This window comes from Nothoprocta perdicaria, unplaced genomic scaffold (assembly GCF_003342845.1).
Source record: "Nothoprocta perdicaria isolate Ctin4 unplaced genomic scaffold, notPer1 scaffold_154, whole genome shotgun sequence".
Classification (NCBI taxonomy): domain Eukaryota; kingdom Metazoa; phylum Chordata; class Aves; order Tinamiformes; family Tinamidae; genus Nothoprocta; species Nothoprocta perdicaria.
This window is the reverse complement of record NW_020454694.1, coordinates 1,016,593-1,029,936: the sequence shown is the minus strand read 5'-3', so window position 1 is coordinate 1,029,936 and position 13,344 is coordinate 1,016,593. Positions and strand designations below refer to the sequence as shown.

General features: G+C 41.1%; 1 protein-coding gene across 1 annotated transcript in view; it reads left to right on the top strand.

Annotated features, from left to right (window-relative positions):
• The window catches only part of POU6F2 (POU class 6 homeobox 2), a 176,871-nt gene extending 165,761 nt beyond the window's left edge, over positions 1-11,110 (top strand). The window contains exons 8-9 of the mRNA XM_026034997.1: positions 6,749-6,917; positions 10,295-11,110. Of these exons, the coding sequence (XP_025890782.1) occupies positions 6,749-6,917; positions 10,295-10,799 (674 nt within the window). The 3' untranslated portion in view covers positions 10,800-11,110. The remainder of the gene's footprint in view (positions 1-6,748; positions 6,918-10,294) is intronic.
• Positions 11,111-13,344: the final 2,234 nt, after the last annotated feature.

The following is a 13,344-nucleotide window of genomic DNA, read 5'->3' as shown; positions in this document are numbered from 1 at the left end:
TGGCAGCTTCTTGGTGAATGAGAAGGGGACGACCTTCATCTTGTAGAAACACAGGAAAATAAATTAAGATGTTTAAAAAAAAAAAAAAACAGAAAAGCTTGAGAGGAAATTAATAACTATCTTTGGTGAAGAGCTTTAGCAGAGGCCTAGGGCCACACTGTGAACAAATGCAAAGTCTCTTTGCAGTGAAGCACAGTTCATTCTGTGCACTGAATGAGGCAGACATCTGTGGGAAAAGAACTGGTAATCCCCTTCTCAAAGACTATATGACACTGTTTTGTGGGCTCCTGTCACTCCAGCATTATGCAACTTCTGAGTGTTTATTTGTGCTACTTTAAGGATGTTCTTTTAGCTTCATTTTTGCATAGGTAAATGTCAAGGTTGTTACAAAAGCAGAGTAGCATGCAAGTCAGTCATGTGTTTGAGGTGATGTTTGTACTCATAGGCAGAAATGTTAGATCTTCTCAGGACAATTGAATGAATAGAAAAGCCGATAGGTTGTGTTACTCTCCTGTTGGTCCTATTCTAAATAGGAAGAGGATGCATGCTATGTTAAAGGATTTGGCTGAGAGTAGCATAGACATAGATCTTCCATACTCGTTCCTTTCAGGCTCAACTCCTTCCTTCACATGTTCAGTCCCTGTCCTGTTTCTGCCTCACCCTTCATTCCCTTTGCATTCTGTCTTCACATCAGACCTTTTCCTTTTCCATCTGCCTTCACACTGCAACCTTTTTCCTTCAGCAAGATGTCCCTCGATTCCTCTTCCTGTTCTTCTTAACTTCTTTTCCATCTCCTAGTTGGATTCTGTCACCAAATCTATCAGATCATCTCAGTGGTGCTTTAACCTGCATTTTTGTCAGATAATCCCTGTCACCATCTTCTACACTTTTATTTAGTTTGCTGCCACTTCTCTTCCCCCATTTTCCTTCCTCTACCCAAGTAATTCTTACTGTCCTTCTTTGCACAGTCACTCCCTCTCTACCTCCACTCCAAAATGAAATCCCTGCTACTTATTAGGAGCTCGTACTTCCTTGAGGCAGATTTTTGCTTGGGATGAGAAAAAGTTACTGCCTTGACACCTATGAAGACTATACTGCAGTATGTTACGAAATTGAACCTTTTTAAAAGAAAGAGGTGATTAGATTGGGTTTTTATCCTGAGCAAAACAGATTTATTAACCTTATTCTCACAAATGATTCAACGACACTGGCTGAAATTCATCTCTCTATGGAAAATCCCAATTAGCCATAGTCAATACCCTACCTGTAGTAACAAATGGCACAGAGAAGATAGTTGAAGAGTTCATGTTTTTCCTTGCTCAAAACAGAAGATCAGCTCACTTAAATCATAAGGTGAGGAACTTAAACAGACCAAAGAAAATATTTTTCATACAGTTAGACTGAGGAATGTCTCATGGTTGAGAATTCACAGGCACCCGGATCTTAAGAGCGTTCTGAAAGAGAATGGATATCTATAGAGATGCACTTAAAAAAAGCATATCAAGAATTAATAGGCAAACAGGTTCTGGAAGTGATATCTACATTTGCATGTCAGGGCTTCATCCAGGACCTCATTATTTGAGACCACTTATTTGGTGCACTGGGCAAATCAACTTATTTTTCCAATTACATGGATTTCTCACAGAGTCAGAAAGTAAATATTCATCTCAATGTTCCTTGATAGTTATCTAGCATATTTCTAATAACATTTACAGGAAATGCAGGACAGAAAATGCAGGAAACACTGAATGTGTAAGCCTGCTTAAGATTGCGTGTAAGATGCTGCTGCTCCAGGACACAAGGAGGTTACCTGTTGCTTTCTAGTGATATGAACAGAGCMTATTAAAAAAAAGTCCAGTTAGTCCAGTAGGGAGAGATCAAACTATATATATAACGAAGTGTGAAAAGACAGATGAGATACTTGGCAGTTTTTCATAGCCATTGACAATGCCACCTTTTTAGACAAACCATCTTAACTGATCTTCACAAACTCTAAAATTGCTTTAGATAACTAAAAACCAGTGTGTATGGACACACTGGAAATGAACAGACAGAGTTCCTCCCTGCTTTGTGAGATCTGTTCGGGTTCTGGGTGCACCATGTGCCTGTCACCTCTCCATGACGAGTGTACGGCCAACAAGGCCTTCCTCGCTTCCCCGCTCACAAACTGCCTCTCCGAGATTTGTGTAACACGTCTGCAACTGAAGTCCAGTGTCTACTGAAGTCCATTCAAAGCCTTTTAGTCAAATGAAGCTGCAAGGGGTCACTGGTTCTGAAAGAAARCCATAGGGCATGTGGGCAGCGAGAAACAACTTGGGGCCTCTTAAGGATCCCTCTGATTGCTCTGGCTCTCCTAAAGCARCAACCTTCTTGTTTACTTTTTATTTTTCATTCTAAAATTCCTATCTAGCCCTCCAGTAGAGGCCCCAGAGTTGAATATGTCGGTGAAGATTTGCTGTATTACAGGAACTATTGCTAAATATAGTAAAGTTCAGGTAAACCAGGCATAGTCTGTGATCTTTATGTGCTTATAAGAAGGAAGACTGGCACATTGCTTAGAGGAATGTAACTTCAGTAATTTAATAATTATTGGGGGAAAGATTCTGCCACACTTGCTCAGAGAGACTCTCTGTGCAAGTAGCTCCCTGTTTGGTCTATTAAGACAGAATTGGGTCTTAATAGCTTTAGAGTTCCACATTTATTTCCTTACATCTAGACATATTTTCTTTATGATTTTACCTTTTTATTTAATATGTTTCCTACTTTTAAAGAGGGGCATTTCCTTAAACTCCCACTATTCCTCCTCCTTTATTTTGTATAGTTGTCCCTGTTGCAATGCCCTGTAATAATTTACTTTGATTGCCCTTTGTGTTTTTATTTCTCATCCTTTTTTTTTTTTTTCTGTCTTTTTCCTGGACTTGCAAAGAGTTTCTGTTCTTTTGTTCCATTCTCACTTCTCACTACCTCAACCTGAGCTAGTTTTTCTGAAGACAAAAATTATGAATTTCTTCTAGTGGAAGCTCTGCCTAAGCAAGATTCATCTCTGCTCTTCCAGACACTTCTAAGGGATTTTTTTCATATTATCTCCTCACTATTATGTTCTTTTCTCTTCTTCACTCAATTCTACGTTATCATTTCTCCTTTTTCCTGTCTCATTTCCCTCTTCTCAGATGCATCCTTTCCCTTACTTTTCCCATTATATGCTGTCTTCATGGAAATCACTGCTTTTCCCTCCTGCTCAGAGGCTTGTGGCTCCATGAAATTCCTTTCATCCTTCCAAATTTATTTTACTGTCATTTGCTCCTATAAAATTGTAATGCCCCCCACAAATATATCTTCTTTCTCTCCCCTGAGCCCATGTCCATTTTCCAATAACAGTGTCTCATCCTGCCTCCTGCCCAATTTACATTCTGYTGGACTCCCTTTGTCAGCTACATCTCCTTCTGTCTGTCTGGGGAATGTGTCACCTGTAACCCTCTCATGGAAGAACTCTGCTCATAAGAAATTTGCTTTCTTTCTTTAGAGTTCACTGATTTATCTCTTAAGCAAATCTTTCCCATAACTATTAAAATCAGAGCAAACTCATGAGAACAAAGCAAAGTCATGCAGCATTTTCAGAAGAATTCAGAAGCAGGAGTAGATTTCCTTCAGTAGGAAAAAAAAAAGATTTTCAATGTAGGAGAGAGTGTAAATTTTATTTCTTTCACTTGTCAACCTTTGCCAGACATCTGTGGGAATTTTACCCTGCAATGGTCCCATACAAGTGTCTTGCCTTTCTCCAGGGCCTAGTAGTTYCAGAGACACAATAGCCATAGATTATTGAGCCATAATGTGCACTGGGAATCTTTAATCTAAATGCCACTGCTGTAGATCCTACCCACTCGATGAGATTGGTATTCTTTTATTTTGTGGTTGGGGCTGTGCTCTCTTCTGTAAGATTTCTACTTAATTTGAAAAAYACCTTTTTTTTTTTTTACAGTTTTCAGTAAAATACTCTTCCCAAAAGTAGAAGTAAACTATACACTTTACTGTTCTGAGAAATCAGARTTCATTAAAACAAAGTCTATTGTCTGTATCTGCGTGTTTTTGTAGGCATAGTCCATAGAGTCCAGGATTAGGTACTGTTTCCATCTTAATGGAAATAGATTAAAAAGGAGCAATGCTGTTAAATGATGTTGCCAATAAAACGATCTTCTAGTACTGTGTGAGTAATATGGAGAAGTCATGGGACRAATTCCATGGATTTCAGTGGCCTTTCAGCTGCACCTAAATTAGACGTGGTTCTGATTTGATACAAGCAGATAATACAAGCAATTTGATACAAGCAAATTTGATACTTCCCTAGAGTTCATAAAAGGTTTAATTCCAGATCTGGTAGTACCTTCCTCCTCCCAAATACATAAGATAAGAATGAAGTCTTGTTTTCTCAGAAGATGTTCTACCATATGTAAGAATCTRCTCCCCCATCCTGAAGCATATTGAAGGTTTTTCTTTTTTTCTTATTTCAAGGAGCACTCAGCCTAGATGTTCCTGGTTCGAGGCTCCTGTGCAGAAAAGRATCTTCCATGCTATTTACTTTTGCAAGAGTAAACTTCATATCAGAAAGGCCAGCAGAACTCACACCCATACCCATGTGCACGCAAACAACTACTTTTTCATCCTGTCAGGAGTTGTGGTGGGGTTACAGCTCACAGAGCAACAGAGTTTGCTTCTTTGGAGATTTGTTTAAAGTTCTCTGGGAAGACCTGAACTGTCCTTTGTCACATCCCTAATCGCCTTAGTCAGAGGCCTTAAAATGAGGGAAGGAGTGAGGTGAGGAAGGTTACCRTCTTAGTGCACTTTACTCAAGGGAATCTCTGAGGCCATTATCATTTATGATATTTGTACATTTATCAGTGGCTCTTCAAAGACCCAAAGGGCAGATAAGCGTCCAGCTCCTTTTTGTGTCTCTGAAAATCATAACCGATATGCTAGATAGACCGTGTATGGGGTAAGCAGGAATATTTCACATCTACAAAAGCAATTGCTTTACAAACCTGAGTGGCCCCTGTCACAGTCCCCACCACTTACAAGTAAATAATATATGCCCTAGGTCTACAATGTCTGAGTGCATGCATGTATGTACAGGTGAGCACTGACAGCAGGAGGGACAACACTGGATGCAGACCAGTGTCAAAACTGGACTCAGCGTGTGTGTGCATGCGTGCCCATATGTGGTTCATGTGGGCCATGGTTTCATACACGAGTGTTTCTAAACACCATTGCTAYGAGTGCTTTTTTCACTCAAGCTGCTAATCAATATTGGGTAAATTTATATAGCAGAAAAACCTCTTCCCTCTGTCTCTCTATTATTGGACTAGAAGATTTTTATAGGGCATTTCCATCCTAAGGGAATTTTACATCAGGCCTATAAACCCAGGAAAATAAAAGCTTTGTTGCTGTAATGCTGGCAAGCTCTTAACTATAGCACTACTAGCGGGAGCCACTCTAATATWGGGTTCAGAATAGCAACATAGTCTAGCACTGTCCTTGGACCACTGCTTGCATTCACAGAAACTGATGTGTTCTTGTGCTGAAAACTTCCCCAAAGAAGTCAGAGGAATGAGGTGAAGAACAATAGAGATGTCTCACGGGGAGAATGGCTTCACTACACGCAGGATTGCACAGCCCTTTGAAAGCTGCCACCATCCCAGTCCCATGCTGTCTCCAGCTTGGTGGATGCTTTCATTTAACCAGAGATCAGTAGCGTGGGGGGAAGGAAAAAGAGTTCCTTCCTCCAGCTGTTGTGTCATTTCCCTTGATAAGTCCTAAATTGACCGCGTTATCCAGCTCCAAAGGAGCTTTCTGTGGTAGACATCCTTTATTACGTGCCCTTTCGGGGACAAAGGAGTCTGTGTCAGTAAACTGCTATGGAGAGGAAGGACAGATTTATTCTCACAGCATCAAAAGCATTATCTTCTGAGGGCCTAATGCAAAAGTAAAAAATTGTGCAGCATTACCCTCTGAAATGTAGCGGTTGATGTTGCAGATACACTCCTCATTGATTATCAACCTGATGGGAGGCAGAATGGAAAGCCCAAAAGGCTGCTTCCCAGAAAGGCATATTTTAAGAATTGGTTTATAAAATGAAGGATTTTTTTAAAGGCAGCAAAATTTTATTGCTTGTTTGTTTGCTGGGTTGTTTTGGAGGTTTGGATGGTGGTCTGCGTTGAGTGTTGTGAAAGRAGGAGGGAAGATTTGTTAATTTTTTTACTCTAGGTTAAATGTAGTTGAAGTGGAAAGTCTTGATTTTGAATTAGAAACCCAGGCAGTTTGTGCATGTGTTTAGCTCTCTTAAAAGCTACAGATAAATAAACATCAGCCCTTCTTGTGTACGTGATAAGAAGRGGAAACTGGGAACAATGATTTGTCAATGACATGATTTGTCAAAATCGGTGGAGATCTTCCAAAGCACAAAAGGCAGTAAGGAGCCCAGCTACACCCACGGACTCTGGGAAGAGCTGGGCATTTTCAGGAGCTCAGCACCTTTGGAAAGTCCTTCACTACCACCTGGAAATGCTGCAGCCCACTTAGTGTTTTAGCAGTCCAAACATGCTTCTTTTCTCTGACGCCTGTTTCTGGGAAAGAGAAAGGGACAAGTGGGAAAAAACATGTTTAAAAAAAAAAAAAAAAAGATGATGAAACCTAGTGTTTTCCATTGGTTTGTGACCTGAAGAACTGACACTATTAAAAAAAAATATTTCAACAGATCCTCAAACAGCCACTGGAGAGGTGGATGGGGTGAATCTGGAGGAAATTCGAGAATTTGCCAAAGCTTTTAAAATCCGGCGCCTCTCCCTTGGCCTGACACAGACTCAAGTTGGCCAAGCCCTGAGCGCCACGGAAGGCCCAGCCTATAGCCAGTCTGCCATCTGCAGGTAACAAGCTACATCATAACCCTATGTTCTCCTCTCTTTGTCCTTAGTAATTATGAATTTTATTGTGAGGAGCGTGCTTGTGTTTGAGTCATATGTCTTGTAGAACTTGTCGTTTAATCTGGGACTTGAAGTAGCCAGTGATGTTGGTATCTGGCAGATAAAATGTTCATACTGTGTGCCCCTAAAGTAACTTTTGTCTTTTTTCCCCCTTCTTTTTTTTTAAACAAGTGAGAAACAATATTCCTGGCGTTTTGACTTAATTCACTAGACGAGCTGGAGGCCCTGCTGGTGCTGGATAAGCACCAGCTGACACTCTTCATACTGTGCCATTTTCTACAGATAGGGTTACTGAACAAATATTTCATGGCTGCATCCCTGCTAAGTTAAAAACTGTATTACTGTGGTTAGCACTTCACATATAGGATGTTAATGATGATTTACCTAGGCAACACAGAAGGGGAAAAATCATCCTTCCTGCTATCTTGTGAACCAGCAGCTATTCATCTTTTATCACCCAAATGCTTATTAGAAAAAAAAAAAGAAAAAGAAAAAGGACAAACAGCCTACACAGGCAAAGGAGAAGGCAAAATCTGTCCTAATCATAAGAAATGATAATACAGCCTTGACAGAGTTAAAGTCAAGTGTTAGAAGCAAACACCCTGTACGCATGTATGTGTGTTACAGTAATCCCATGTTTATGCATGAGGTAACAAACACACTTAGGTAACAGCTTTTTCCTCTTGGGCAATGCCTTATAGTCTTTCTCCATCAGTGAAAGCCAAGAAACCAACTCTAAGCTCATTTAAGTGGATTTTGTTCTTGGTGATCCATGAAATGCTCTGTCTTTTTATCTGCTCTTTATACTTTTAATGTATTCCCCATAGAACGGAAGTGTACTTTTCCTGCAGTTTAAGACTAAGGTTATAAATAACATCAGTATGGGGTAGTGAGCTTGCAGCTCACATTTTGCTCAATGATTTTCCATAAAACCCATTGATTGTTGTTAAATACAAAAAGCTCCATAGGATCCTCTCACTTCTATGGCCTCCCCTACTGTTTTTTCTTATAAGATACCTCCCTGTAGAAAATAACCTTTATTCAGTCTATACAAGGATACTACTGCTGCGAAATTTGTTTCAAGGCTTGTATATCGTTATACCAAACAACACRTACTGCAGCATCAACACTAACAAGCAATGCCAACGATAGGAATGCTCTTGCTCCCTGTCGCTAAGGATTAATTTTATTTTTTTTCTTTCCTATGGTCAATTGGTAAAGAATGCCTAAACCGGGCAGAGTTTTTAGCAATTGCCTGTTTTTTGTAGACTTAAGTTGTTGTTTAACATACTATACTTTAAACTGAAATATTGCAATTTCCTTTTCTTGTGTCTAGTTTGTTGTCTTCTCATTTCTTCCATCTACCTTACAGCTGAAAAAAAAAATGCTGGGGATGGTTTGGATTTAGCTAAAAGAAATGGTTCCCCATTAGCCTSTTATTGAGAAAATCCAAAGAAAGATGAAGCTGGAACAAAAATTAAGCTAAGCACCAAAATGTGGAGTCCTTCTGTAGCGAGGTCCTTCAAGGAGACAGTTACTCAGTACCTCCTTCAAGGAGGCAGTTATGTGACTGAGGTCACAAGAACCAGGTGTAGAAGCTGCTCCCAAATACTTGCAGAGTGGTAGTGTTTTACTTACTTCAGTCCCCCCAAAAGCTGTCATTTGGGGATATAACAATTTGCTATGACTGTACCTTCCTTGCTAAGCATCAAGACAAGCCACCTCAGTGCCAATATGCTGTTCCTCAGAAACAGCAAGTACAACTTATCTTTAAATGGTGGCGAGAAGTTTTCAATATGAACTCCAGGGCAAGGCAGGGGGTAGAGAGAGAGAAGTAAGCTGAAAGACCAAGTCAGAGGCACAAGCAGCATCTCCCAATGCCCTTTGCAGGGCACAGCAGCAATATACCACTTTACTGATGTGTTCTGCCTGCAAAAAAAAAAAAAAAAAAAAATGCATTTTCTTAACTAGACACAAGAAGTTCCAAAACACAAACTGCAGATTGAAATATCACTGGACACCAAGGAAGGACACCTTGCCTTCAATATGGCAATAGGTTTCCAGGCACCAGCCATAAATTCTTTGGAGTGTTATTTGAAGTTATTTCTATAGGAAGTTATTTCTTGTCTTGTTCCTTGAGGGAACTGCATTGTTTCCTGCTGGAGTCTTTTCTGCAGCTGCCCCTCACTGCAGGTAGACAGTAAATATTGCCAGCCCTGTCACCAAGGTGTTTCACACGAAGGAATTGGGTTGATCTGTCTGTCCATCAAGGCGTGTTGCAGTGAGCAGCGGCAGCGACGTTTCAGCACCGCGTGGGCTGAACAGGGCAATATCAGTGCGTGGTATCTGAGGCCTAAACATAGGCATAGCCCRAGGGTGGGCATAGACCAAGGCGGGAATGCGAACGGTGGCATCAGAGGGACTGGCTCGAGACTTCTTAAATGGGAGGATGAACTTGATAAATGAAAGAAACAAGGGCRTATAAGGCTTGAAACGTGACTTCAGCTGTTCTGCGTGGTTTTGAAAGGATTGAAGCTTTGTGTGGCTGCTTTTCCGGATCATTTCTGATGCTTGTAAAATCTGGTTTGGCGAAAGACTTTTGATGGCAAAATGATATATAGAAGACCTCGTTTACAGGAAATGATATCATTCTGGTACAGTTTGCAGAAATCCCACAATAAACCCAGCTTGGTGCCACARCATATTAGTAGACTATTATGCTGGGTTTCATCTGGAAAACATGAGTCTGTCTTAGCACATTGTGGGGGTAGTCAAGATAATTGCAAAGTGTCCAGCTGTTTCAGCTGAACACCACAGTAGCTATGGGAATCTTTTTCCAGCACAGAAAAGGGACGTGGTATTAACTTGCAAACAGTGAAAATTGYTGAAAAATGAAAGGAAAGGAAACCTGATATTCAAAGGCTAGCRGCTGCCAATGGTTTGTATTATTAAAGCTGTGGCTTTTTGGACAACGTGGGGTGGGAAAGGAAACAAAAGCACTAATCACAAAGATGAGGTGATAAAAAAATTTGCCTTTGATGTCATTTCCTGTAATTAGGCTTAGCCTTAAGGGGTTTGGAGGTTGTCAGAAATATGAAAAYGGAACGCATGGCTTGTGTGATGTATTTTGTTGTGGTGTTTATTTTGTGTTGGCTTAAATGTCTAGCTGTGTTTATAGTTTTATATATATATTTATACCAATCTGATAGTTTTCGTAATCCATTGCAAGTTACCTCTGCCAGTCACCTAGGCAGGTAGGCAGGAAGTCCCACCCTGGCAGAGCATCAGTGTAAGACTCTTCTTTCTCAATTTTCCCTCAGACACACCATCCTGAGAAGCCACTTTTTCCTACCACAGGAAGCCCAAGAGAACACTATAGCTAGCAGTCTGACAGCCAAACTGAACCCTGGCCTTTTGTATCCTGCCAGGTTTGAAAAGCTGGACATCACCCCTAAAAGTGCCCAGAAGATAAAGCCGGTGCTTGAGCGGTGGATGGCTGAGGCTGAGGCCCGCCATCGAGCAGGGATGCAGAACCTTACCGAGTTTATCGGGAGCGAGCCATCCAAAAAGCGCAAGCGGCGTACCTCATTCACGCCCCAGGCCCTTGAGATCTTGAATGCCCACTTTGAGAAGAACACGCACCCCTCTGGGCAGGAAATGACAGAGATTGCCGAGAAACTGAACTATGACCGCGAAGTAGTTAGAGTTTGGTTCTGCAATAAGAGGCAAGCGCTGAAGAACACGATCAAGCGCTTGAAACAGCAYGAGCCCGCCACGGCAGTGCCCATGGAGCCCTTAACAGACTCGCTGGAAGAAAACTCCTAAAAGCCAAACCAAACCAAACCAAACCACACACAAAATAACCACGCCAACAGAAACGTAACCGCTCGAACTCTGTGAAAATACCCACTCGTCGCCCTTGTAAGTAAAAAGACTGAGAAAACTGCAAGAAGGACAGAACAGTTTATAAATGTCCATGGGGTTTCCTATATAAGAGCAAAACAAACAAACAAACAAACAAAAAAAAAAACACAGCACTTAGCGTGTGTGTGTGTCGTAGAGTTAGTTCCAAAAGAAAGAAAAAGCCAGTTTTTTTAAATGGACTTAAAGTAAACCAAATAACTGCTTACTTTTTTTTCTGTATATTATGAAAATGTGAACACATTTTAAGGAAAAACAAAACAAAAAAAAAGAAAAAGGAAAAAAAAAAAACTTTTATCTGTTTAAAAGCGAATACAAGCCTGCCACCTGGAGGAGTGATTGTAGCCTTTCAGGTATCAAGTGCTGATTCACTATGAAAACTATTAACCAAAGTCAGAAACATGGCATTGCAAACTAGATTGTTAGTCTACTCTTTTATGAGTGTAAAGTTGTGTTATGAATTTTTACATTTGTATTTTACAAAAATGGAAGCAACAAGATTAATTTCTGTCATCCTTATTTGCACCCGCTGCAGGTGTGTAGAAACAGGTGTTAAAGCCATTCCACAGTGGTCTTCTTTTCTTTTCTTTTTTCTCTTCTTTTCTTTTCTTTTCTCTTCTTCTGTTCTCTTCATGAACACTTTTGCAATTTCCTAGTGTTTGGGTGCCAAAAATAATTTATTTTTATTGCGGTTTGTGGGATTTGATATTTGTCGTCCAAGTGCGTAAATCTTGGTTTGCGTCTCTATTTTTGGTTTTGKTTTTTTTTGACTCCTTTTGCTGCCTCCCTGCTCCCAGCTCATTCTCCATCCCTTCCCTGCACCCACATAGCCCAGTACTGTTTGAAGATTTTTAAAAAGAAAAGTGAAACCTAAACACTTTTATATTGATATGCTGAAATGCAATAGAGGACAAAGAAGGATTAGGATTGTGTCTGATGAACTGTGAGCCCACGCTGAAGGTGGTGCTTACTGTCGACCACGTAGCTTGGGATTTCTCTGTCCTTTGGCCACGAACCTGGAGAGGTTACCAAAAGTCCTTTTGTAGTCTAARCTGCACGCTTGGTTCAGTACTGCATCTATCTTATAGTTCTGTTTGAAGCAATTTCTCTCCAAAGTCTGATAGCCAAAGAAATTTCTTGAGATTCTGATGAAAGCAAGAGGACAGGCCAAGAAATGATGAGGACGTTTGGATCGTTGCATCACTGTGGACTCTTTCACTGGTAGTGCTTTGTTCCTTCTGCCTTTTTTTTGTCACCCCGCTATTGTTGCTTGCCCTGTTGACTGCTACTCTTCCGTGGGAGGGTGGGTTTGTGGAAATATTTGATGTGATCACTGGCAAAACAACCAGGATATACGGAAACACACTGAATATCCTTTGGGAATAACGAGGTGGGTCACCTGCAAGGTGCTTCAGGTGAGGAGATCCTCCTTTAAGAACAACTTGTCTCTGTGGCTTCATTTTTTGATTGGAGATAATTGTCACTGGACCTGCAAAGGCAGCAAGCCTGAGAAAGGGAAGGGTCTTGCAGGTCCTGAGTGGGGCACGGCCTGAGCCATGATACCAGTCTGCACTTCCCATCGTGTGCTGAGTTCTGCCCCAGCCTGTGGGGTTCAGCCCTTTGTTAGRATAGAAGCTGCAGCTGGATCAGGGCTTTCCAAAAGGTAAATGTTGGGGCTTCAGTTCAGCTCATGGTAGAGGCRATAGAGTAAAATTCTGCTGGTGTAACTCCTGATTGCATTTCCTGACTTCAGCATGGTGGTACCGGATTTTTTGCTGGTCTTCCTTGAACTGAAGAAGGCTTCAAGTACTGGAGCCTTCAAATGATGCCTCTCTTGCTGAGTTTCCTTTTCAAGAACTCAAAGCTGTATCCAAAACGTAGTGCAAAAATAGGAACTCCCATTGATTTCACTAGGCTTTGAATCTGGCCCGCACTATTTTATTAATGAGACTTGCCTTGTGCAATGAGGTATTTGCTGCATGGATGGTGGAGTTTTAAGGCTTCAGAGACCATCCTCTGTGCCTGAAACTGCATCTAAATGTGAGCACTCTCAAAGGTCGGGGCTGGAGGGCATTGAGGATCCGGCACGCCAGGCTGGGTTCACATCCAGGAAATGCGTTTCAGGCTTTAAATTACGTGGGTTATGGATAAGGATATTTTCAGTATTGCTTTTATGAGGAAGAGAGTGAAAATTGTTATTGGCTCTTTCCTGCATGTTGGCATAGAAATATCTGTTGGGAAAAAAAAAATCTCCGTAACCACAGGTGAGTTTTGTGAGGGGCGAAATAAGAAATGTTGCCCAAGCTGGGCACGTGTATTGAGTGAAGCAAGGGAGAATTCACAGCACAACATCTGTCCCTCGGGGTTTTCTGTGTCTCCCTCTGTCCATAGATACCTCTATCTATGGATACATCTATGTCGCCTCTAGGTAAGAGAGCTAAATTTCCRG